The 27,766-nt window shown below is 42.5% G+C and overlaps 1 protein-coding gene across 1 annotated transcript in view; it reads left to right on the forward strand.

Annotated features, from left to right (window-relative positions):
* The first annotated feature begins 18,592 nt into the window (after nucleotides 1-18,592).
* lama5 (laminin, alpha 5) overlaps nucleotides 18,593-27,766 on the forward strand; it is a 128,753-nt gene continuing 119,579 nt past the window's right edge. The window contains exons 1-2 of the mRNA XM_019887747.1: nucleotides 18,593-19,070; nucleotides 26,191-26,343. Of these exons, the coding sequence (XP_019743306.1) occupies nucleotides 18,813-19,070; nucleotides 26,191-26,343 (411 nt within the window). The 5' untranslated portion in view covers nucleotides 18,593-18,812. The remainder of the gene's footprint in view (nucleotides 19,071-26,190; nucleotides 26,344-27,766) is intronic.

A 27,766-nucleotide genomic window follows, 5' to 3' on the forward strand; every position in this document is an offset into this window, starting at 1 on the left:
CATTTAGGAGTGGCTCAATACTGGCTGGCCATATTCGGGCCGGAGTTGGAAATTGATTTCTGGCCCAAATACTTCACTCCACAACTGGCCCTCATCTGGTTTGCCAGAGTCAAGCCAGTGCCTCCTTTGCCACGCCTGGGCCGTGTTCGGCCCACATGCGTTATGCCAGTGCCGACACAAGGCCAGCTGTGCCAGCTTCATGCCGAATCCGGGCCAGATGCCTTTGCTGACTGGGGGCTCTGAACTCTCTCGACGCCCAGCGTCCGCGCTGCAGACGCTCAGCGTCCACACAGTTTAAAGCGCAGTGAAACTGCGGGAATGAATGAGAAGAGAGTCGCGTCGTAACCAGTAATAAGAAGCTGATTTGGAACAAAAGTTGAGCGCGGTGTAGCGCATATTTAGTCACTGACATGTCCACACAATTGTATGTACACACATATATTTGATCACTTTTTGACATTTTAGGGGAAGCTGAGCTTCCCTTGCAGTCTTAGAGCAATCGCCTCTGCCTGAAATGCAGATTTGGAACAATAAAATCAAAGAGGAAGGCAAAAAGAAAAATGTGTCGAGTCGCCGATAGTGTGCACATAAAACTGTGAAGCACAAATGTTTTGTGGTGCCCCCCCCTCTCCCGCACCACCACTGACAGAAATGAACAATATCTGAGAATTTGTCGGTTTTGCTCTATTTTACAAAATAACATGTCAATACTAATGTTTCTAAAACGTTCACAAAAATAAGGACATAAAGCATAAATCTTTATAAAACACCAAGAATGGCACCCAATAATCATATAAATAAAAATAATTTAAAAATTGCCGCTACTAACAAATAAATATGGTTGATCATCTGAAACTTTCACTTGGCCTGGAGTTCCTCCTTGAAGATATTGAAGCATTGATCCTATCTTCAGAAATACAAGACAAAATATCCAAGGATTCCACAGTGAAATATAGTTTTAAACCATGGTACAAATATTTTCGATATTATGTAGGCCTATACTGTATTTAAAACACAGGTACATGAAAATCTTAATCTTCTACCTTTATCGACAAGGACTGATAGGCCCCTCCATAGGTATTCTGGACAAAATGTGAAAACTGAATATGAAAGGGAGAAGTCATCTTAAAGATTAAAAAAAAAAATAATAATAATCCAAATTACAGTTTCACCAATAGATGTCGCTCTTGCCCCATGAACCTCTTGAAAATGTCGGCATAGTCGTTGCATACAAAACAACTTGGTCTCGTAACATTCCAATTAATTTAAATAGCGTAATCAATGTGCAGGTCACAACTTTTCCACAACAGCGTTTGGGTTGTTTTTGGTGAGCTTGTATCACGCAATCGTCACGAGCATTTCTTGAAGAACAGCAGATTTTTGCAAGAATTGGAGAGGCCTATCCTGAAACCAAGCGTTTTACGTCCAAGAAGTCGAACTACTGACCGAACCATGTAAAACAGGTTTTTCTGATTTTTGCACTACTGAAGTGCATGTAAACGCATCATCTAAACTTGGCTGTGGTTATTGTAGTCATTGAAACAATGCTGTAACAAAATAAACAATTATTTAAAACATTGTCTTACTTGCAAGTGATGCACGACCAACATCTCGCAGTTTTTTTTTATATTCCTTTTCTGCCCCCGACTCTTGGTGCCTTTTCTACGACAGATGTCCAAAAATGAACTTCTGCCAAATTTCTGACTGAAGCGTAATGGAATCAACCACAGTACTATAGGGAACGTAAGAGAGGGGGTGGCAGGGCACCAAAGGTCGACCAACGAGAGGTCTGCACAGGAGATTAATCTTTTTTCGTGTAAAGTTATTTTTGTATTACATTATGTAATACAAAAATAAAAGGAGTATATCACATTTATAATAAAGGTTTGTAAAGTATGTTGATAAATATATGTATTTATCAACATACTTTACAAACCTTTATTATAAATGTGATATACTCCTTTTATTATAATTCCTATTAATGTATTGTCATTTTTTACCAGCATGAATTTTTTTTGAGGGGGGGGGCTGTTGGTGCCCTCCGTGCAGTGCGTGATCACCATATGCCTGAGCATGCCTGTGACCTTTGTGAGGATAAGCAGATTAGAAAATGGATGGATGGATGGAATAAGGGTGGCGTCTCAAACTGCCTGAAAAGCCAAGGAATAAAAATAGGTTTGGAGGCTGGTAGTTGTCTGATGTACACTACTGGAAAATTATTCCATAGTTTAGGACCAGCAATACAGTAGAAAAGGCAAGAGAGAGTGGGCAATTGTTTACGCGACGAGGCCCCTCCAACGCTATGGTCACACAACTGAGATAGGCTCCCTTGCTTGACTGTCACAGTGTGCACTTGTACAGCAGGGATCAACAACGCCGGCTCTCAAGGGTCACTATCCTGCATGTTTCCCTCCTCCAGCACACCTTATTCAAGTGATCAGGATCCTTATCAGGTTTCTGCAGAAACATATAAAACATGCAGGATAGTGGCACTTGAGGATGGGAGTTGGTGACCCCTGTCCTACAGTCATTATTTGTTCCTTTTGGCAGGGAAAACCCCTGCGGAAAAACAATAAAATAAATCCTCTGGCTGTTTCATAAATCCATCATTAGTCCACTGAAACTTCTCAACAGAGGGTCTTCCTGCGGCGCATGCAGATGACATGAGCAAGAGAAAGATGGCCTTTGCCCCAATGTTCAACAGTCACTGCTGCCATTGTAGCCGAGAAACCATCTGAATCAGGGGTGACACAAAACTTGCTTCCCCAAACTGGCCACCTCGCTGAAAAATTTAATTTATACTTAGTGGGTTAAAATTTTATGCCGGATAAAATTCCATGCCCTTTTTTAAAAAGCAAGAAATACAGCAAATATTTTGAGTACATAGAGCTCCGGATGTCATGTGACTGATCCCCACATGCATTTGTTTACGCAGCCGTGCTGCCAGGACAGAAGCGGCGGCAGGTGAAGGATTGACAGTGGAGAGCAGTGATAAAATTAGCATTTATCAGTCAACATTACATTCATGTGAATTCACATGTTTGATGAGATCTGCAGGTTGGCTTTTAGTCAAAGCCAACCTTCTGTCATGCCCCCCCTAGGAAGAAGACCCCCCCCCCCCCGCGTGTGACTATAAATAGTATCATTTGTTGATAAAATTGTTATATGTACACCCATGCATCACACTGTATCCTTATTAGTGTATAAAAGAATAAAAAAATAAAGAAATATGGGCCAACTTACAACAAAGAATAACATTATTAAATTAACTGTAACAGAAAAGATTTAAAGTGCATCTGAAATTCAAAAAATAAATTAAATCCTTAATTAAACTACAACCATTTTTTGACTGACCACGTCAAATCATACGATACTGAAAAATAAAATTACATAAAATCAATAAATAATAATGAATTCAAACTGATCACCAATATTAACTCAGGAGCACAATATTAAAAGAAACTTTAACCTGCAAATCAAAAAGATATAAAATAATTTGTGCTGATGCCGAAGACAGCTAGGATAGGCTCCAGCGCGCCCATGACCGGCGTGAGGATGAAGTGGCTCAGATGATGGATGGATGGACTGACACTCAGTCAGTTGAGCATCTGATGCAATAAAAGCATCAAAATAAAACAAAACAAAAAAAACTTTAAAATTACAAACTATTTCTGTACATAGACAAAAGTAGCTACAAACAAGCTAAATGTGGAGTAAAATTGAACAACGCCTGAGGATGAACCCATGCGATCATAATAAATGTTAAACCCCAACAGTATCGTTTTTGATATATCGTACTGTAGATGAGCACCAAACAATGTTTCTGTACTTTTCAAATGTTTTCATGGGTGTTGTATGTGACACTGTTACTGTAATGATTAATATAATCGTTAAATACCTCATCACTTTTGAAAGTAAGCCAGATCCTGAATGTAGTTGTGACATGCGGGTTTCAAAAATAGAGACCACAAACGTTGACATTGAATTGATTTGAGCATTCATTTTCTGTTTGAGGAATTTAAATCAATGTAACGATTGTACTCATCATGGCAATTACTGGAGACTGAGGGACAAACAGAAAACACTTCCCTTCTGACAGCCAACCTTTATGGGGCCCGAAGCAGGATTTCAATTTGGGGAATTTGAATTTGGGGACTCCCCCCGAGCACCACGGCTGTAGAACACTCTAAAGCAGGGGTCCCCAACCTTTTTTGCCCCACGGACCGGTTTAAGTCAGACAATATTTTTAGGGACCGGCATTTAAGGTGTGGCGGATTAATACAACAAAATAATATGGTATGAGCTGCTTGAAAACTGTGGTGTTTTCGAAGTATAATAATAAACACAAGGAGCGTCTAATCTGGTCGCAACACTCTTATCGCTCTGGTAATGTTTCTTCTTCTTCTTCTTCTTCTCCTTTCGGCACGTCCCTATTCAGGGGTCGCCACAGCGAGTCAGTAATTTCCATCCGCCCCTGTAAACCGTCCTACCAACTCGCATGGTCGTCTTGGCAAAAGTTTTACGCCGGATGCCATTCCTGACGCAACCCTCCCCATTTCTCCGTGATTTTCTGCAATCAGACAGTCCCATCTCGGGGTAATAGGAGACAATGACACCTCAAGTGTGTGGTTTATGTCCAGTCTACTTCGTAATTTTGTTTTAGTCGCTGTTGCTGCATAAACTCCCCACCTCACACAGGTAGGATGTCGGAAATAGCAACAGTGCTATTGTGGCGATCTCAGAGTATTCAGCCATAACTTTGATCCAGTTGTTTCGAACGTACTTTTAAGGCCGCCGTCATTTGCGATCTCCAAGCAGCTTTTTTACTCATTTTGCGGGCTTCAGCGTTTTGTTTTTGAGTGTCATCGGTCACGTGACCGAGAAGCGTGGCTTGACGTGAGTCAAGCGTGACACAGACGGATGTAACAGAGAATCCGGTAATTTTTCAAAATAAAACATCTTTCGTATTCCGAAATAAATAAAACGGAAAGTTCTTTCTGTGCGGCCCGGTACCGAATGCCGTGCGGACCGGCGGTTGGGGACCCCTGCTCTAAAGTTCAAATTGAATCAACATAGTTGTGTTTCCTGGCCCAACCTGCTCGCCATTCCAGATGTTTGTTCATCCCGCCTGCGATAACACCTGCTTTGCACAGGAATGAATGGACGGCAGAGGAGGTGGTTTTTCAATCGCAGACTGCTGTCATCATCAAATGTTTGCGTTCCAACATGTCTTCCGACTCAGGTACTTCTTCCTCTGAGGCTTGGAAGGAAATGAGTGACTGATCTCACCTTTCTGTACAACACAGCCACTCTAGTTTACAGCTTCCGCACCTGCGGCGTGGACCACCAGAGCATGTTGGAGCATGCCAAATGGTGTGTGCTGACATCATTCACTAACCCCGTCTTGTGCCATACTTCACAAAGGACAAAGATGGTTCTGTATCAACTGTTTCATCGTCTTTGTTTGGCCTGTTCCTGACCGACCACAAATGAAGTGAGGGCAAAAGTCACTATCGGGGGCCAACTGGCAGGCATCTTTTTCTCCACGCAAAAAGAGCACCACATAGCAAAAGTCTCCAAGGACTTGAAACAGAAAAGTCTCCAAGGACAATAAATTGAAATTATTTTTTTCAATAAAAAAAAATATTTGACAGTTGGTCCCAGGAAACTCCATATTAATTGTTGTTGCGAGACTCCTATAAACATGAGCTGCAGTGGCTCTTTCAGAAAGACCGCAAAACAACCGCCAACCTCAGAAATTTTTAATAATGTAACAACTTCAGTTGCAACTCACGAGACATGAATGTTGAATGAGGTCATTTAAATCCTCCGTCAGCCCACAAGCCTCACATCTTGCTTTTACCCCTTAGAATCATCCTGGCTGTTGCCCTGGCCGCTCCATGTCCCCAGTCAGCTATTTTGTGGCACTGTAAATTACATTTCAACACACTATGAGTTTCCGAACTGTCAGTGTGGCGCGGAGCGTGCTCGCAGTTTTTTTCTAAACATACCCCTAATGCCCTGTCCTGTGCTTTGTGTGCATCCTCTGTGTAAAACAAAACAAAAGAAAACTACAACTTGATACTCCATGCGCACACTTTCACAGTGAGCGCACTACCGCCACCCACTGTAGTGGATGTGCAGTTAGGGCCGCAAACAAACCATGTTTGTTGGGGTCCTCGAGCTTCAGACCGCCACCCGCCTCTTTCCACTATTTAAGAAGGACCACAGCGTAAGATGATTGATGATTCAGCTGTAAATGCATATAAAAGGTTTAGTATCACGTAGTTACGCACGTTACACTACATGTTGCTTAATGCCAATGAAGGAACACTTCTACCCTGCCAGTGATGATAACTCAGGTAGACACCAAAGATGAAGGTTCATTAGAAGTCCAGATGTTGTCCATTTGTACCCCTCTTCTGTAGGCTTTCAAACATTCTCACAAGTAGGATAATTGAAAGTTAATGAGGTCGTTGTACATATACCCTAATGAGGATCTGGAACTTCGTCATTCGTTATATCTGACCCAATAAACATAAAAAGCATGCCAGGGGCATGAAATGGGTCGATTATATACAACAGATTTGATTTTGTGTAGTAGCATTCAAAATCAGAATGATTAAGATGTGAAGTCAATTTTGAAGTTTTGAAGCTGACGCTTTAGCTATTGTTTTACCCGTCATGATGGGAATCCTCTCTCTGTTTGGAGAACTGGCTCTTTTTGCTCGCCTCACTAAATTTGTTTGACTTAAATTATATAATAATGTAAAATCGCGCATATAAATGTTTAAAAAACATGCACAATATTTTTGTATGTTTTTTATTTTTAAAATAGCTTTAGTTATGTGAATTGGGAATTTCTCCATTGCGAGACTAATAAAGGTTTTCTTATCTTATCTTATTCACTCTACATCAGTGGTTTATGTTGTGTTCTTTTGATGCCTGTATGTTGCACATCAGCACATTTGACAATAAAGTTGTACTTGACTTGACTTAATAATGAAAATAGTTCACAACTAAGGAAGATTTTATTTGTAAAAGCCCAACTTTATTACCCAATACAAATCCACATAGATGAAAAACAAATCAAAGTACTCTCTGTGGTTTGTTCAGGGGGTCCGGACCAAATGCAGAGGGGGGCCGGATCCGGCCCGCTCGCCGTAGTTTGGGGACCACTGCTATAGTGCATGTCACAGGAGTCCCTGGTTTGAATCCTGTGCCAAATGGCTCTTTCCTGTATGCCATTCCCTTAATCCCACTTGTTGTTTCTTCTGAATCTAAAAATATAATGCTTGAAATACTGTATTTGCCAAAGTTGAATTCAGCTATAAATTCCAGCTTGCTCAGGTGTGGTCATTTTGCCACTCCCTGCACTAGTTTGGGTTGGCGAGTTGTTATAGATATGTTGATTTGCATCACGCGCGGGTGCAGTGCTTTGCCGACAAACCAGTAGTGTGTCGGAATGTTATGTTTATACTTCTCATCCAACCACTATCAAAATCACTTGAGCTGTCCTAGCGTGATTTATCCGCATTGGTGTTTTGAACAATGGCAAAGTGGAACAAAACAATCCAAAATGAAATCGTCACAAAGCTTGTTGTGTGTGTCTGAGGAGTAGAAAATATGCAATAAAATTTCAAGAAATATGTATCGTTTTTTTTTTTTTTTTTTTTTTAATTGTACGACATACTATCACGACAGTCACACGTTGACTACTAAGCAAACAAAATTTCAGACAGCACTGATTGGGACAAGCAATATAATGTGACCATCTGCAGCCAGCGATGGCGAAGCGGGCGTGTCATAACTAATTGATATGTTGAGTCGGGTGTGTCTTACTCTCCATGGCAGAGGCTCCGTCGAACCCCTGAGACCGATTCACCGAACCCCTAGGGTTCGGTCGAAACCAGGTTAAGAAACACTGCTCTACATACTGCAACAAAAAAAAAAATACTACTGAAAAACCTTAACTATATATTTAAAATGGAACTTTTAAGACCTTAAGATTTTAACTTTTTTTCTACTAAGCTATTTTAAAGTGAAACAAAACTCGTCGTCTCGTCTCGTCGTCGTCTCGTCTCGTCTATCCCGTAACCCCGGAGGGTCGTTGGGGCACCACAGACGATCTGCTGACCAGCTCTCTCCATCCTTCTCTGTCTTCGGCAGCTCTCATTGCCTCATTGAGTTTCAAGTGAGTCCATTCTATGATGTTATCTTCCCATCTTTTCTTTTGCCTCCCTCTTCTTCTGCCACCTTGTACGGTGCCTTGCAGGATGGTCTTTGCAAGGCCTGAGGATCTGGGGACGTGTCCGTACCACCTCAGTTTCCTCTTAATGGCAGTGGATAGGAGGTCATCATGTGGGCCGATGGCTTGTCTGATCTTTTGACGGACTTCCTCATTAGTGACATATGTTGGGTGTAGGAGATACCCAAAAGTCTTCTGTAGCATCTCATCTCCATACTCTGTATTCTCCTCTGCAGTTCTGCTGTAAGGGTCCATGTTTCGTAAGCGTAGAGAAAGATTGAGGTGACAAGTGAGCGCAGCAGTCTCACTTTTGATGCCAGACTGATGTTATTATCTTTCCATATGGGCCTGAGTTTTGCCAGGGCTGCAGTCGTTTGAGCAATTCTGGCAAGGACTTCTTGCTTTGATCCTTCATCGGACACAATTGCTCCGAGGTACTTGAAGCTCGATACACAGTTTAGTGCCTGTCCATTGACTTCAATGCCAGAGAGGATGTCATTGTTGTTGTTGGTCATGATTTTTGTTTTGTCGGCATGGATCTCCATACCATATGCTCTGGAGGTGATGTAAAGCCTTTGAACTAGGCTAGCAAGTTCATTTTCTTCTCCAGCAAGCAAGTCGATGTCATCAGCAAAACGAAGGTTTGTAATTGGTCTACCTCCTATGCTGACACTTCCTTCGTGGTCCGCCAAGGCATCCGCCATAACACGCTCAAGAAAGATGTTAAAGAGTATGGGAGAGAGAAGACATCCTTGGCGCACTCCAATTGTTGTCTTGAACCAGTCACCGATGGCTCCGTTGTAGAGAACTGCACTGGTAGCTTTGCTGTACAGATGTTGTATGACCCTGATAAGGTTAGGGCTGATGTTGTATTTTCTCATGGTTGTCCACAGTGCTGCATGCCATACCAGGTCAAAGGCTTTCTTGAAGTCTACAAACACGTGGTAGAGATGTTGTTGATGCTGCAGATATCTCTCGCTGATAATCCTTAGGTTGAATATTTGTTCTGTGGTGCTCCGTCCTGCCCTGAATCCAGCCTGTTCTTCCGCTATGATCAGTTCAGCTTGGGGTTTTAACCTATTCAGTAAGATCTTCAGAAGGACTTTGCTGGGATGGCTAATCAGACTGATGGTGCGGTGGTTTTGGCACAGTTGCAGATTGCCTTTTTTCGGAATTGTGATGATGAGTGACTGGGTCCATGATGTAGGCCACTCCCCACTCTGCCAGATTTTATTACAAAGGATGGTGAGAGTGTCAATCATGGCTTGTCCCCCTGCTTGCACAAGCTCTCCTGGGATGTTGTCCACTCCTGCTGCTTTTCCCTTTTTCAGTGCTCGCACTGCTGCCTCAACTTCTTCACGAAGGATAGGGAGTGTGTCTTCTTCTGCCGACGATTGAGGACACGTCAAGACTGTTGGATCGCCGCTTAGAGTGTGGTTGTAGAGCTCAGAGCAGTATTCAGTCCATCTGTCCAAGATCTTTTGTTCTTCCGATAGGCATACACCGGTCTTGCTTTGTATAGCAGAGACTCTGGTCTGCTTTGGTTTTGTTAGCTCTTTAACAATTTGATATGCCTTCTTGGTGTTGTTGTTGTTGGCATTCAGGCTGTTCTCAATTTCTTGGCACTTTCCCTCAATCCAGTTCTGTTTTGCTGACTGCATGCCTTTCTTGATGCTCTTGTTGATTTCTCTATAGGCGTCATATCCTTCAGGTGAGTTCTTACTCTTCTTCAGGGCTCTCCACTTGTCACACAAGTCTAGCAGTTCATTAGTGACCCAAGGTCTTTTCTTTGGGCGGAGTTTGCCAAGAATCTCCGTGGCTGTTTCGGTTACAACCGTGTTCAAAGTGGTGGTCATGGTATCGACATTAATTTCTTCTGCACCCAGGGTGAGCAGTGGTGCAAACCTCCCTCCGATCATCGCTTTGAAGGCTTCTGCCACCTCAGGATGTCGCAGTTTATCCAGATCAAACTTCAGTCTTGTGCACTTGGAGCTTTTGATCTTCTTTAAGCGCAGGCGGAATGACATCAGGACAAGGTTGTGATCACTCCCAATATCTGCTTTTGGAAAGCTGCGCGTCCCACCGGTGTTAACGCTTGAGCGGAAGCATTTCTTGACCAAGATGTAGTCGATCTGGTTGTGGTATTCTCCACAGGGGCTGTGCCAGGTCCATCGTCTGGAGGCCTTATGGGGGCCAAGTGTGTTCGCAAGCAGTAAGTTGTTGTACCTAGCGAACTCCAAGAGCCTTAGGCCTCTGTCGTTGGTCTCGCTGTTGCCATATGGACCACATGTGCCTTTCCAGTTGGAATAAGCGTCTTCTCCAACCTTTGCGTTCCAGTCCCCTTGCACAATAATGATGTCCTTCTTTGGGGTTTGATCTAGGACTGCTTGCAGTTGATCGTAAAAATCCTCCACCTCACTGTCATCATATGTGGATGTTGGTGCGTAGACCTGAATGATGGTGGTGTTAAATGGGGTTGCTCTCATGCGAATAATAATGAGTCTGCTTGAGACTGGCCGGCAGCCCATGACAGTGTCCGTGATGTGTTTATGAATAAGGAATCCAACACCTTGCTGGTGTTTGTCTTCCTTGCCGCTGAAATAGAGCTTGTGGCCTCTGTCGGTTGATGTTTCACCGAATCCTTTCCAGCGTAGTTCGCTAATGCCTAAGATATTCCAGCAGTATTGGTCCATCTCGTGGGCTAACTCTTCGGGTTTCCCATCAGCAGTTAGTGTTCTTACGTTCCAGGTTCCGATCACTATTTTGTCTCTAGCGCGGAATCTGCAGAGTTTCCCAGTAGTTAACTTTCCACCTCCGTCCTGGTGGCCAACGGTAGGCGCGGTCCTTGTTGACCCGGGCGACGACCGAGCCGGAATGGTTGAAGCTGTAGTTGTCGTCATGTGGTGTGTCTTGGGCGATTAGACCTGGCGGCGCCCATCCCTCTCCCGGTCGGATGCAGTTTTACGTCATACCCAGGACCACGACCAAAACACACAACACAACAAATATAAAGGAACTTTTGTGAAACAAAACGAAAAGAAATTTCATGCCGATAACTTCTAATTAGGATTGGCATTGAGAAACCGGTCGATCGACGTTCCTACTCTCACCTATGGTCACAAGCTATGGGTCGTGATTGAAAGAATGAGATCCCCGATACAAGCGGCTGAAATTAATTTCCTCCACTGGCTTTCCCTTAGTGATAAGGTGAGAAGCTCAGTCATCTGGCAGGGGCTCAGAGTTGAGCCGCCTCTCCTCCATGTTGAGAGGAGAAAGATGAGGTGGCTCGGGTATCTGATTAGGATGCCTCCTGGAAACCTCCCTGGTGAGGTGTTCCGGGCATGTCCCTTAGGGCAGGAGTCCCCGGGGACAGGACACGCTGGAGAGACTATGTCTCCCAGCTGGCCTGGGAATGCCTTGGGATCCTCCTGGCTTCCCTGTGAAGGCTATTGCTCACGTGACCGGACCCTGGTTAAGTGGTAGAAAATGAATGGATGGATTCAGAGGGATTGTCTCACGCTGGTGTCATCCATCCATCCATTTTTTGAACCACTTTATCCTCACAAGGGTCGCGGGGCTTCCTGGAGCCTATGTCTTCGGGCAGTAGGCGGGGGACACCCTGAACCGCTTGCCAGCAAATCGCAGGGCACACATAAACAAACAAACATCTGCGTTTTCAGTCAGCCTGCCATGCATGTTTTTGAAATCTGGGAGGAAACTCCACACACAGAGGCCGGAGCTGGAATTTAACTTCTGCACTGTGAATTCAACGCACTAACCACTGGACCACCAGGCCGCCATACGCTGGTGTCATATCTATGAATAAAACACAATGACATTCACTTTACACTTCAGCGGCACCCCGAATTTGTCTGCCTGCACCTTCAACAAATGCACCACAATCACGTTACACCACCCGTGCTTCGTTTTATACCTGCTTCTTTCGAGTTAACAATCGATTCTACTTTTTGTAACCAAATTTGCATGTACGGCTGTAAGTGCTGCAGGAATGCCCAGTGAGCCATAGCGTGTGTACCAAATTTACAGACATCCTGAAATGGACCTTTGCTCCATCCCAAATATGATGATGTGCCCGCTTTTATGCCAAGTGCCACCGACTTCCTGTTACCGAATTCTCGGATGAGTCAGGGATGGGGCATCTTGGTGCGCCAGAACACCCAGACAGGCGCAACATGGTCCCAAACACGAAAGAGTGGACTTGCGCTGGCATGAAAATTATGTTACAACCATTTTTACTTCAAACGTATGGGCGCCATTCTACAAAAACGGCCCCCAAATTCTCAGTTTCTTGTCTTTCTCTTCTCTGTTCTGCTGTATATACCCGTGTTTTAATGTGTTTTTAATGTCGAGCATTGCATTGCTGTCTATGTATCTCTGTCCTGCTGGGGTGGAGTGTAACTGCAAAACAATGCAACATAGATACATATTTCAGTAACAGAACAACGCACGTGTTTACGCACTTATTGTCTTCACTTCCTCATTTTCATTTGCAGAGACCAAAAGGAACGGAGACAGAAACACGCAGATCACAAGAAGATGAATAAATGGAGAACATTAAGGGTAATAGTGAACAGGAGTCGAGGTTAAGAGATAAAGAGTGAAGATGAAGAAAAGAAGGTGGAGGTGAGTAGACGTTTGGGTGAAGGAGACAAAGAGGGCATGCATGTACTTGTAATCTGCTGTTACCCCTCCAAGGCCTACAACACTTCAAAGATCACTCTGTGTGTGTGTGTGTGTGTGTGTGTGTGTGTGTGTGTGTGTGTGTGTGTGTGTGTGTGTGTGCGCGTGGGCATACACATCTTCTTAAACCAGAGCGGAAGAAACTGGAGCATTCCAGGAATTCTGGAAGTCGTCTTTAGTCAGTCAGTGCGTCCACTTATCTTACCCCACTTTGTGTGAGCGTGTGTGTGTGTCGGGGGGGATTATAACAGCAGAATGTACAGTGTTGTATCCTTGAAGATACATTCTGTAAATTAAATAAATTCTATAAATTAAATACATTCTTGAACTCCCAAGAGGGTTCACAGCAATGTTCTCTCTAACGTGCTCACCTTCTTAGTGCATAGCAACTGTATACTGGACAGCACATCCCCCCCAAAATCAAACCTGAGCAATCTTGATATTTTGCATTTTCATATTTGCCTTCGACAAAGAAATCAAAGTTTACTTGGCTCATGTGGTTCACTGAGCATGAAGAAAAATGCATTAAAAAAAATAGAAAATGAAATCCGCACCACATCGTGTAATTGTCACATGGACCCTGCTCTCCTCCGAAAACAATTACCGGTAAGTTCATTTGACCAAGACTTGGGTCCTATATGCAGCTTCTTACAGTGATATTAAGGGTGATAGACCATACCAATATAACACTTGAGTTGCAATCAGCTATCAAGGGCTCTCGCAGCCCTTACAACGTTGGAGTACTGACACATTGCAATTGAATTCTTTTTTAATTAAGTACATTGGATTAAAAGCTATTTTGATAAAATATGACCTTTATAAAAAGCCAAAAAGAAGAGAGATTTTTTTTTGTCTCGACCTGTTACATGGGCCTCCGATTTTTGGTACATCTTGGTGAAATGTTGAACCGTGGCTGTTTCATTAAAACTTTGTGGAGGGCTCAACTCAGTATTTTTCTAAACCACAAAATGAACTCAAAGATTAGGTATTATTTTACCAAGTGTGTGGCAAATTTCAAATTTCACAAATTGTTAGGACCATCAAAATCAGCCTCTTTTTTCTGGCCAAACACTGCTTTTTTTCCTGGTCGTCTCGAACATCTTCGGATGCAACACCCAGTCTCAGGACAATCGAATAAAATGAATTTTTAAAAATGTGACCTCTAAAAAAAAAAAAGCCAAAAATGGGTCCAAACATGAAAGAAACTTCAAAATGGGAGACTTCCTGTCAGCTTTTTCTGTAGGTCTTGGGCTTTTACGGATACCTCCCAAATTTTGTCGATCTTGGTGACACGTACAACCAGCGCTGCTTCCCTCAAAGTTTTTAGGGGGCGTTGTTTGAGCCAGTTTTTAAAAATTGCACAATATCCTAAGAAAATATTGATGTTGTTGCTAACACTCTCAATTGTCCCGAGGTGTGAGTGTGAGCGCGGATGGTTGTTTGTCTATGTGTGCCCTGTGATTGGCTGGAAACCGGTTCAGGGTGTCCCCCGCCTACTGCCCAAAGACAGCTGGGATAGGCTCCATTATGCCTGTGTCTCTTGTGAGGATATGCAGATTAGACAATGGATAGATGAATGGATGGATGAATGTTGTTGCTACGCCTGATGTGTTTGAAAGGTTTTGAGTTTTTGTGCATCTTTTTAGAATTTTAGAAGTAGTGCTGTTTTCATGTTGCAACATCATCCGGCCTACACACTCTTCTGGGCAAATATGAGGTAAATCTGGTCAACCCGCTGTTAGTAAAACGTCCAAAAGTTAAATATATATTTCCTTCAGTTAGTAGATGGCAATGCCCCTACGCCTTGAATATGATGATGATGATAATAATAATAATAAAAATAATAATAATCTAGTAATTTCCACAAAAGAAATCGTGACTTTGCTGCGGTGGCTGCTCAGGTCCTTAATGCAAAAGGCTTGTTTTTGTTAATTATGTGACTCTATTGTGACATGTTGCTTTATGTTGTCAGTTGCTATGGCGCTTTATTCTGTCACCTTTTTTGTGTCATGTAGGATTGGACACGGCTCGATGTCTCTCAGTATTTATGCTCGGGGGTGACTCAGTGACACGTCAGAACATCAAGATTTCTTCCATGCCTTCCTGCCCCCAAAAGTCTTCTCGTTTGTTACTTTGTATTTTTCTGTTCTGCATCTAGCCCTGCTCACTGTTGTTTGTTTGTATTATTGTACAAAAGACTCTCTGGTTTCCAAATTCTGTTCCTTGCGTGACAGTATGATCTGAGCAGTCATGGATCCAGCAGACTCAGACATGATCCCCGAAGCCCTTCACTCCCATGGAGCACTGCTTGGCGAACAGAGACATAAGAATCATTTGCTTCTTTTTTTCTGAGATATGTCGAGTCTTTGAACAGCCCTTTAGTAATTAATCAGTGCTTTGTCAAACAGCTCATGTCATTACGTCAGAGCTCAGTCAACAGCAGACTATACCATCGAGTTCAGGATTTTGGCCTCTGAGAATAATTGAAATGAGGCTGGACAGCTTTTATTTGCGAACTTACAGAGGAGCTTCAAGATCAGCTGTCCACTCGGGGTGAGCCGAGTCCGTCAAGGAGTTCATTTCCCTCGTGATTCATACTGACAACCGCATAAGAGAACACTGTTGAAGTGCCCAACCTGCCCGCCCTTCCTCCCCTTGTGCTGCTGCTCCTCAACTGGTCGCACAGCCCTTCACAAGCCCCAAAGCACCTGCTGCCGCCAGGGAAGAACCAATGCAACTCGGCAGAACACTCCTCCCCGAAGAGAAACACGCCTGGCTTATAAACCTGGGTTCATTTTATTCATGTCACAAATCTCGGTTCAATTTGGTCCTCATTTTGGTATATCGCTGGTTTGAGTTTTTTTGTGACATACCTACAACGTGTAACTTATGATCTTAGGTTTTGGACCAGTGTGATACTGGATTGGCCACCGTGTGAATGTCTGATCTGGCTCACTGTGATACAAGGAATGCTCATTGAGTTTGTGTGGGTGCTCAGACGGATTGGAAAATTAGAGGGAACATTGCTTCACAGTCATCCGTAGAAAACCCTTGAGGCACAAGAGTTTTCTTTCCCATGATAGTCTTCATTGACCCGGATGGAAAGTGGCAGGAAGTAGATGAGTCCTGAGGTTGTTCTTTTCACAAAAGAATGTAGTTAACAGCGGCCAAGAATATTGCGAGAAACGTTGCGATGTGTATTTCACTTGCAAAGACATTGAAATAATTGTAATTATGGATGGATTTTTCAGATGGGAAATGTGAGAGAGTTCCACTCTGTTAGGGACAAAAAACATATTTAACAAAACTTCGTTTTTATAATATGTGTCCCTTATTCCATTCCAAGTTTTATTTTTTATTTTTATTATTTTTTTTAATCTTTCTTACACAATAATGTGGTGGGAATTGTTCAGTCGAATATGTATTCAGGGTTTAGGACCACTGAAAAAAATATTTAAAAATAGTCTGCAAATTTGCTGATGAGATGTGCGATTAGATGAAACATGTTGAATTGTCTTAAAATTTAGGGGCTAAATGACACCATGTAGGAGCAACTGATACTTTACACACCAGATTCAAATGATCAGGATCATTATCAGGCTTCTCCAGAGATTGCTGGTGAGCTGATCATTTGAATGAGGTGTGTTAGAGCAGGGTGACATCCAAAACAGGCTGGATGGGGGCTCTCGAGGACCAGACTTGGGCACCCGGCTTTAGTGGAACGGGACTTGCTAATAATCTGCAAGATTTCCTCATGTGAAAAAAGTATGTTCTTTAGAACAGGGGCCCCCAACCTTTTTTGCCCCACGGACCGGTTTATGTCAGACAATATTTTCAGGGACCGGCATTTAAGGTGTGGCGAAAATAATACAACAAAATAATATAGTATGAGCTGCATGAAAACTGTGGCGTTTTCGAAATATAATAATAAACACAAGGGGCGTCTAATCTGGCCGAAACACTCCGATCGCTATGGCAATGTTTAATGCCTTCAAAATACGAAACAACGCAAATTCAAAATGCATGAAAATGACGACTCACCACAGCACCGAGCTTGATTTTCTGCAACCAGACGGTCCCATCTCGGGGTAATAGGAGACAATGACACCTCAAGTGTGTGGTTTATGTCCAGTCTACTTCGTAATTTTGTTTTCGTCGCCGTTGCCGCAGAAACCACCCACCTCACACAGGTGGGATGTCGGAAATAGCAACAGTGCTATTGTGGCGATCTCAGAGTATTCAGCCATAACTTTAATCCAGTTGTCTCGAACGTACTTTTAAGGCCGCCGTGATTTGCGATCTCCAGCAGTTTTTTTTACTCATTTTGCGAGCTCCTGCATTTTGTTTTGAAGTACTCGGTCACGTGACAGAGAAGCGCGGCTTGACGTGTGTCAAGCGTGACACAGACGGATGTAACGGAGAATCCGGTAGTTTTTCAAAATAAAACATCTTTCGTATTCCGAAATAAATAAAACGGAATTAAGGCAAGTTCTTTCTGCGGTTGGGGACCTCTGCTTTAGAAGGTTCTTAGGGCCCCATTTTTCAAATTTTCACCCCACCCTGGGGGTGGTCATTGAACTTAATCCGTTCAGGGACAATGGTTACTGCAGTGGACATCTTACCATGTTTTCCGATTATAAGGTGCATTAAAGGGTCAAAAACGGAAGCTAGATTTTCCCCATGGCCCACGGTCTATGAATAATGTTGTCTACAAAGCCATAAAGAGATATGTAGCAACTTACGTCTCATTGTTGTTTGCAGAGCAATATCTACATACATACACCTACTGATGGCATACTATGATTTACTATTTTCTGAAGATTGTTTACAATACTTGCACGATGTAACTGATTCAATCATATCATAAAAATTCATAATAATGATCATAAAAAATACAATAAAATGATTATGGGGGTATGGCGATCAACTGGTTAGCACCTGCGCCTCAGAGTGCAGAGGTCGTGGTTTCGAATCCGGGCTTGCGTGGATTTTCTCCAGGTACTCCGGTTTCCTGCCACATTCAAAACATGCACAGTCGGTTAAGTCATCACTCAAAATTGTCTGTAGGTGTGATTGTGAGAGTAGATGGTTGTTTGTCTATGTGTGCCCTGCGAGTGGCTGGCAAACAGTTCAGGGTGTCCCCCGCCTACTGTCCGATAACAACTGGAATAGGCTCCAGCACGCCCATGACCCTCGTGAGGATAAAGCGGTTGAGATAATGGATAGATAATATTAATATAGGTGTTTACCTGAGTATATACAGTAAATGTATGTATATTTTAACATATCTCTTTGCATGTAGAGCATGTATGTGTACATTATATCTGTATGTATGGATTGTATCTGTGTATATATTTATATATGTATAGTGTGTATATGTGTATGCATGTTAGTATGTATGTGAAAAAGCACTTTATTGTTTTCGACCTAATTTTTGGTTTATATCAGGAAGTGGCAAGTGGCGTCCAAAGTTGCCTCCCGGGAGGGTTGATGGAAACAGAATGTCCCCTCCCATCGTTCAGGTTGCTTATCCCTGCTCTATAACCTCATTGAATTTGATAAACCACGATCACGTGACTACGCACTTCAACCCTGCCAACTCCCACCCCTTTGCGCGTGCACGAGAGTGCAGGTAACGTGACCAAAAGTAGGAGGCCCACTTGAGCGTTCTCGCTACCCCTTTTAGGAACGGACAGAACAGGCGCACACACACATCGCCTGCACAGTCACGCATACAGGCACCCTGACCGCTAAGCCTCGAGTACGGAGTCAGCTTTTCCTCACTCGATCCGCTACTTCCCCAAACAGCAAGTTCAGCGTCCCGCTTAGCTCACAACTTTTCTCAGCACAGGTGGTGTTCGTGATGGCGCCCCTCACGCGCCTCGCTTTACTGCCGTTAGTTTCGGCCGTGCTTTTGCTTCCGGTGTCCGCAGAAGAGGCCGCGAGCAGCGGCGGCGTGAACGGCTTCAGCCTGCATCCGCCGTATTTCAACCTGGCCGAGGGCACCAAGATTACTGCCACTGCCACCTGCGGAGAAGACGAGGCTGGAAAGAGCGTGCCCGACCTCTACTGCAAGCTGGTCGGCGGACCGGTTTCTGGAGACCCGGGACAGACCATCCAGGTGAGCCCTACCGAAACGAACTGACGACGCGACTCCCGTGGGCTGGCGATCAACAATGCAGTAACATCACCAGTGACACCTTTGACACAAAGGAAATAACTTTTACCTTGTTGTAACACCCACAGCTGAAAAGTCATTTTGTACTGCTTTACTGTATATTGCTCCACACAGGGAGGCCGGAGCTGGAATTGAACCCGGTACCTCTGCACTGTGAGGTCATATGCGCGCGTGTGTGTGTGTGTGTGTGTGTGTGTGTGTGTGTGTGTGTGTGTGTGTGTGTGTGTGTGCGTGCGTGCGCGTGTGCGTGTGCGTGTGTGTGTGTGTGTGTGTGTGTGTGTGTGTGTGTATAAAGCAGCTTGGATAATGGATGGAAAGCATTTATTTTTCAAAAATGACATGGGAAAAAAAGGCATAACATTTTACAATTAATAAAGTATAAATATTGCGATTGGCTGGCAACCAGTTCAGTGTGCACCCTGCCTACTGCCCGAAGACAGCTGGGATAGGCTCAAGCATGCCCCGCGACCCTTGTGAGAATGAGCGGATTAGAAAATAGTTGGATGGATAAACTATAAATAATACATTACTCATGTCACAAAATACAAAGTGCAAAGCAAAATGCTTTGCATTGAACAACACCAGGAAGGATGTTCCTTGTACAGTCGGTTTTCAAGAACACGTGGTCTGCCGCCTGCCGCGTGATGAGTTCGAATCCAGCTTGGACCAAAATATAGCAAAAAAAAAACCCCAAACAAATAAACAAAACAAAAGAAGTTTGCAAGTAGGGCTGAATGATTAATTGCATTTCCAGTATAATCGAAATGTGATTTACTTATCGCAAAAGCTGGAATTTAAATGGTCATTAAGACACAGGAGGGAGGGAGGGAATGGAGGGCCGCCGCATAGCTGTATATAGTTTTCTGTCGAGCGCCTAGCTCAGATGTCAGATATTTTGAGGATAAATCAGTCTGAATGTGGCCAGATGTATGGTATGTCCTGTGTGAAGATTAAAAAAAGACTGATGGATGAGAGACAGACAGATCAATGCATGCATAGACAGAGATATGGAAATATCTAATTGAATTTATTTTATGAAATCTTTTTTTTTTCCAATTTTAGTTTTACTTATTGTATTCATTTCCATTCAACATAACAAATGCACGTTTATTGTACCTTATTGTGATTAAACAGCATTGTATTGTTCTGCCTATATTCATCACTGTCATAGATGAACAATTATGTAATTAATCAATATAATACATGCAATTAGATCATTTTCCACGTGACCCCTGATGATCTCTCACAGCCAATAAGTGCAGGGGTGTGAAACTCATTTTTGCTGTGGGGCTGCATGGAGGAAAATCTGTTCCCAAGTGGGCTGCACCAATGAAATCTTACAAATTAAATAGGCCTGTTCCCTGCGAATAGCGGGGGTCAACGGTCAATATATTGTAAAAAAAAAAAAAAAAAAGATCCTTTTTGGACTCCTGTATAACTTTATAAAGCATTTTTCCTTAAGTTGCATGAAATGAATGGCAATTTTCTGTGATGTTGTTTCCATTTTTCATCAAATCCATATTTTGTATAGAGCACACAATAAAATGGACCAAGTAAATGAAATCAATCAATAAATGAAACACAAATATCCAGTGGCAGGAAAATGTCCCAATCAAAGAATGTGGTTGTCCGACTTCTTTTCAAGAAATGCAGTGAAGTGCAAAGAGTTGAATTGAATACAGAATTGATTCAAGTAACATTTTGGAATAACTACCATTTAACCGCAGTTTTGGCAACCCAAGTCTTTCATCTTGTCCTTTAGTTACCGTTAAATTCAACTGTGGCCCAGTGGTGGGACCCTATTCGAAATTAAGGGTAGCGGATGGGACCTGAGACGTGTCAGGTACATGTCGGTGTGTTCCCTCAGATTAGTCAGATTCTTGTCATTTTCGCAAATCGACATTGTGCGCGTTGGCGTGTAGGGAGGGGCGACCCTGTCCACGAACACACTTAGAACACTGCCAATAGAGGGCTCCGTCCTTTTAGCAATTACCCACAATGCACTACCGGCGGCCATATTGGAGGGCTGTTCTAAACAAGCCATATATGGCAAAAAAACAGAAGTCGCCTCATCACAACACGTACTGTACTAAACTCTTGCAATGACAATTCAAAGAACTCCTTCCTGTCTCTTTCTATGATCCACCCATCATTATTCTTTTTTGTCTCTCTGCTTCTCTCTCTTATTTCTTAAGGACGTACTGCTGCGGTGATTTACGGCCCAATTTTCATGGACGGCCTTAAATTTTCCCCGTCCACTCTTAAAAAAGTCCGTCAACGATAGAAAATTGTCGTTTACTGTAACCTCTTCGGAAACAGAAATATAAAAGATGTAAATGTTTATACAGTCTTGTGTAACTTAGATTTCGTTACAAAAGGCAGGCTTTGTTATCAGAAATCACCCCTCCTCCTCCCGGGTCCTCACAAATAAAATATGAAATGTCGGGTTTGCTTCGGGCTCGGGCCTGCAAATCAAGCTAAGTGATCGGGCTCGGGCCGGGTCGGGCTTAAATACCCTCGGGCCGGTTCGGGTCGGGCTCGATTTTTTAGGACCGATCTTAGCTCTATTGTACTTCAGATTAAGCTCCTCCCTCACAAGAGGCCCCTCCCCTTTCCCCACTACACTTCGGCATGTTTCTCAGTGGCCTTCTAGGAGGGATGTTATATCCAAACATCAGGATACAATATCACATTGTTAATTGATAATTATCACAATATTGTCGGGAGGTTTGCAATATTATAAAAAAAAGCTCACAATACTGTATAAAATCTCACACTATTCAAATAAAAACAATCCTCATATTATTGAGAAGAAAAAAAGCACAATATTGTCTTTTTGCTACATAATAACAGCAGTACTGGCCAATCATGTTATTGTCATGTAATTCACAATGCTGTCTTTGGCTGAAGTGGGTGAAAAGTAATGTTTTTTGATGGCTATGTGCTGCTTTTAATCTCATAAGAATACAATGATAATGTGGCAATTTTAATATTGCGGTATCACCATTATTGTTACATCCCTGCAACATAGTTTGTTAGCATGTCCATGACCTCATAGCGCTTTGATGGCATCTTAGCATGTGAATGACTTCATAGCATTTTGTTGATTATTTAATATAATCAACAGCCGCGAGAGTGGCTGCCTTTCCAGCATCTCCTATATTTTGTTCTTCTACTTCTTCCTTTCATAACTTTGCTGCTGTGAATTGGGAATTTCTCCATTGCGAGACTAATAAAGGATTTCTTATCTTCTTATCTTATATGTTGATCAGCACTTCATAGTATGGGATCACATAATGACTTCATAGCATGCTAACGTGTAGATTCTTTGTTTGTTAACATGCTGAGAATTTGTGTGTTGATGGCTTTTTAGCAGATCATCGTGCTGATGACTTGAATTTCATAGCTTGTTGGAAGCATCTTGCCATGTTAGCAGGTTAATGATTGCGTTGATGGCTTCTTATTTTGTGCGCATATTGTTGACTTTTTAACATGTTGATGATGACATCTTAGTGTCGTGTATAATGACATAATAATAATAATTTCATTTATAAGCGCCTTTCAAAACACTCAAGGACACTTTACATCTGAGCTTTATAGCATGTTATTAACATTGTTGACTTGTTAGTGTGTTATCATGTATATGACTTGATACCATGGTGTATTTAGCATTTAGAAAGGTGAAGGCTTCTGCTCGGTCTTGATGGGTTAATGATGAAGGCTGACGAGCTTCCCGCCTCCTACCCACATTCCTCCTGGTGACTGACCCGTGTCGGCCATTTGAAGCGTGTTTGTCCGTGCTGCTCTGGCGGGATTATTCCAATTTGAGCCCCACCTCCTCTGCCTGTTGTGTTGTCCCCTTGAAGCAGGATTGCAGTTAATTTAGGTGGTGGTTCTGTGAGGTGGGTGTTGGGGGTAGGGTGTGGCTTATCATTGACTGTGCTGCACCTGCTAGTGATTTTAAGAAGTGATGTTGCTTATGACATCAATCGGAGCACTTCACAGCGATTTCGCACTTTGCTGGATACAACACTCTTACACTTGTGGCACATGCTCAACTCTTTCTCAAGATGGCCGTTAAACTACTTTAAAAAAACAGCTGCAGCTGTTAGGATATGCTGTGCATAAGATTGATCATAAAACACAATCAATAACACAAATAAACATTATTTTCTCAGGCCTGAGGATTTCAGAAATGAACAGAAACTGTTTTTCGTTTCCGTTAGATTACCCAGTAGGAACCACTGCAACTAATTTTGGGTTCCATAAACGTTCCTCATGGGAACCCATTTTTCTATTTTGACCGATATTCATAATCAAAAATGCTGATACTCAAAAGTATCATATTTAAAGGGTAAACGTTTGAAAACAAGGCCTGAACAGTCAACATAATTATATCAGCAGCTTTGTACTCCAGATTTATTCAAGAAAATAAATGGATCAAAATATGTTGTTTCACACTTTTATTGTACTCATATGGAATCATGAATACAGCATACAACAAAATCTGGCTGTATACCATGGGCCACAAGTAAACCTGACACTGTTAACATGATTATGTGTGTGTACTATTTATGTAAATAAACATAATATCAATGGCTACCAGAGGCGATTGCTCTAAGACTGCAAGGGAAGCTCAGCTTCCCCTAAAATGTCAAAAAATAAGTGATCAAATATATGTGTGTACATACAATTGTGTGTACATGTCATTGACTAAATATGCACTACAACGCGCTCAACTTTTGTTCCGAATCAGCTTCTTATTACTGGTTACGACGCGACTCTCTTCTCATTCATTCCCGAAGCTTCACTGTGCTTTAAACTGTGTGGACGCTGAGTGTCTACAGCGTGGACGCTGGGCGTCTAGAGAGTTCAATGTAGGTTGTCCCAATGCCTTGAAACGAGACGATTCATTGGATAAATGCTGGTTTTGTCCCGTCCACCGGACGCTCAGCGTCTCTGGGAGTCTATGTTTAGTGGGCGTTTATGGGCTGGCCCGGACGCTGAGCTTTTCTGCATGATGATTGGATGATCTGTCTGACACTGAATCTCTTTTAGATTGACAGCGAAATGAGCCAATCATTTTATTTTATTTTTTTGCTGCCATCTCCATCCATCATCCACGCGCTTTCTCAGCGTGCAGACTAAAATAGCAACCTGCATGCGCACATAATGTTCCCTGTTCCACCCACCCACCACTAAAGTAGAATAGAAGAAAAACACTCACACACAACAAATACACATACAGGCACAGTGAAATCGCGTTGATCACAACGGAGAGGTTCTATCATGTACAGTCAACTATGCGCTGTGATTTTGACGGAAAACGATTTTTCGGTACCGTACAAATGATCCCACGGAAACGACACACCACCGGAAATGATCATTACCGTGAAATCCGCAGGCTTGTTTCTAATTTCTAATTAAGAAAGAGAGCTTCCTTAACATGAGCATTTGGAATATGGGAGGTCCAGCATTATTTTTCTCTCTTTCTCTCAGTGACACACACCTGCATACAATCTGGTCTTGATTTGACAGTAGATGATGGGAGTTTGAACAAACTGAAAAGAGTCGGAGCACTGAAATGTGTGTATACCTAAACTATGCTGTATTGCAGGTGCCCAGTCGGTCATTCGCGAACGACTAGTAGACTCGGGTGTTGGTCAGTCACATGGCACGAACTAAATCGCTGCCAGCCCACCTAGTTTTATGTGAGTGATAAAGCTGCCAGGCGATGGCAGTGAGTGAGTCAAAACAAGCAATAATAAATAATTAAAACTACCGTATTTTCAGGACTATAAGTGGCTCCAAAGTATAAGTCGCACCAGCCATAAAATGCATAATAAAGAAGAAAAAAACCCATGTATAAGTCGCACTGGAGTATAAGTCGCATTTTGAGGGGAAATTTATTTGATAAAATCCAACACCAAGAACGGACATATCATCTTGAAAGCCAAATACAGTAAAAGTAAAAATAGAGAACAACAGGCTGAATAAGTGTACGATACGCTAACGTTACATGATGAACAAACGTGCCTGGTATGTACACGTAACATATTCAGAGTTGTTCAGATAACCATGGCATAAAGAACATGATAACAAGTTAACCAAACTATCAGTGTCACTCCAACTCACTAATTCCAATGAAATCTTCATCCTTTGTCTCACTTTTAAAGATTTCTGCCAATTCTGGAGGTAGAAGATGCGACGCAGCCAATTGCAGGCCGCACAGAGACGAACAACCATCCACACACACACTCACACCTATGGACAATTTAGAGTGTTCAATCAGCCTGCCATACATGTGTCGCCTGCTTCTGGATGTTGTTTGATGATTTTGTTCTCTTTGAGTTGCTCATTCAACAGAAAGTGTCATTAAATACGAAGCAAAAAATATCGCGTCGAGAGCCTTCACATACAGTATACGTAAATATGTCACCCGAAGTCTTCCTCTTGATTTGTTGTTTCTTGATTGTCATTGGCTGGCTTTCACGATCGATCATCAGCAAACTTGAAAGGAGTCACGTGATTGGTTGACCTGAACTGTTCATGCAGCGCGAGCATGAAAAGTCCCAATAGTTGACTGATATTGTTTTCATTTTCAATATTAACAGGCTGAATGTTCATATATCAATAACAATACGATAACGACATATCACCTCATCTGGCACTGTGACCCAACATTGGATATTCGGGAGAAAATGGATGGAGGGATAAAGTTTGGTTTTTGGAAAATGTTTAAGATTCGAACAAGGTGAATGCTGAATTGTAGTTGATTATTAAATTGCTGACGAAGTTCAATGCTTAATTTCAGTTTTAAGTAAATCCTTGTTCTTTTAATGAAATACTGATAAATTGTAAAGTTTAGCTTAGCATTGAGTTCATGTCGTGTGACAAAAGGGTTGAGTACTTAATAATAATAGTAGTACATAATAATAATCTTTCACTAACATACACAGAATAAAACACTCAGTCTCCGTGACATCAAGATATTTTTTAAAAATATATTTTTAAAAAATGGTACATCACACTGACAATGATTTCATGCTAATGTCTCTTTCAGGGTCAGTACTGTGACATCTGTCGCCAAGGCGACAGCGACCGTGCCCACCCCATCACAAACGCCATTGATGGCACTGAGCGATGGTGGCAGAGCCCGCCGCTGTCACGCAGTACGGAGTTCAACGAGGTCAATGTCACGCTGGACCTTGGACAGGTACTACGTCCTAAGACTTGCGTTCCTTAATTAGCAAGTACTAATTCAGTCTGAGGTCAATGTTTAGTGTCAGTTTTAGCGAGACACTAAAAATCAATCTCGGCTAAATATTTACTTTTGGCAAAATGTTAAAGTTCTTTTCTGTCTAAATCATTTGCAAAGTGATCACTCTTAATACCTCCTTCTGGAAGGTAACAAAGATGGTCGTCTAGATTGAAGATTTAAGAGGTTTTTCATGAATAAATCTCAAATGTATTTTGACTTTGAACATAAACAAGTGCAAACTTATCTAACATCTCCTTCAACGCACCTTGCAGGAAGTTGCAGGAAGTTATACACACACACACACACACACACACACACACACACACACACACACACACACACACACACACACACACACACACACACGCGCACACACATCAAACCAAAGGAAGCTTTTGTGTTCTCGTGAATATTCTTTGTCTGCCTCTGCTGAACTGGCCTCTTCTGAGTGTTTACGACTACCCCCCCTCCAAAAAAAAAGGAATGTGAGTAAACCTGCCTCAACCTGCACACACAAGAACTGGTGGAGCTTAAACATCCTATGTGCATGAAGCTCCTAAAAGGGATGGAGGCACCGTATGAGGGTGTTGTGTGCACGCCAACCACTATTTGACACTGTTGCCTTATGGTGGTGGTGTTGTGTAGCTCTGAACAAAACCTCTTTACTATACCGTATACATTGTTACATAAGTAGAATACATGAAAACTATGGCAAATTAATCCAATTCAAACCAACATTGCGATGTAGAAGAATGTAACTTTCAAATTTGCAAAGGTGGTGAGTTTTGGGAAAAAAAAGGAAACACGGCCACACCAATCTCGCTCTCTTGCTCTCTCTCTCTCTCTCTCTCTCTCTCTCTCTCTCTCTCTCTCTTCCTCTCACACACACCCACCCTCTCACACACACACACACAGACACACACTCACTTGCATTTTCACACTTGTGCACTCATCCAACTCATCCAATCACATCCACTCAACTGCTCATCCAGTCACAGAGCACTTTCAAGTCTTCACGCTCCCCATTCTCCACATTGGCAATAGTGAGTTGAAACGGGGTTTCTGGGCTGTGAATATTTGCCATTCTCACCATGCAGGCAAAAAAAAATGTGGCTGATCAAAATTGCCCAAGGAAAACCGGTTCAAAAGCTGTAGCTTTGGAGATTTTTTTTTCTTCATTAAAATCGAGTCCAATCAGTGTTGCACGAGGCCAGTGACACTTGTGATAGATTAGTGTCATCACAGCATCACTTGTCAATCCAATGTTAAGCATTGTTTATCTATTCCGGTGGTGCCATTGTAGCAAGGGTTCGCAATTTAGCACCATTGTCGCAAACCGAGAATGGAAGAAAAACATAAATATGAATATATATATATA

This window comes from Hippocampus comes, unplaced genomic scaffold (genome assembly GCF_001891065.2).
Source record: "Hippocampus comes isolate QL1 unplaced genomic scaffold, H_comes_QL1_v1.1 scaffold245, whole genome shotgun sequence".
NCBI classification, from domain to species: domain Eukaryota; kingdom Metazoa; phylum Chordata; class Actinopteri; order Syngnathiformes; family Syngnathidae; genus Hippocampus; species Hippocampus comes.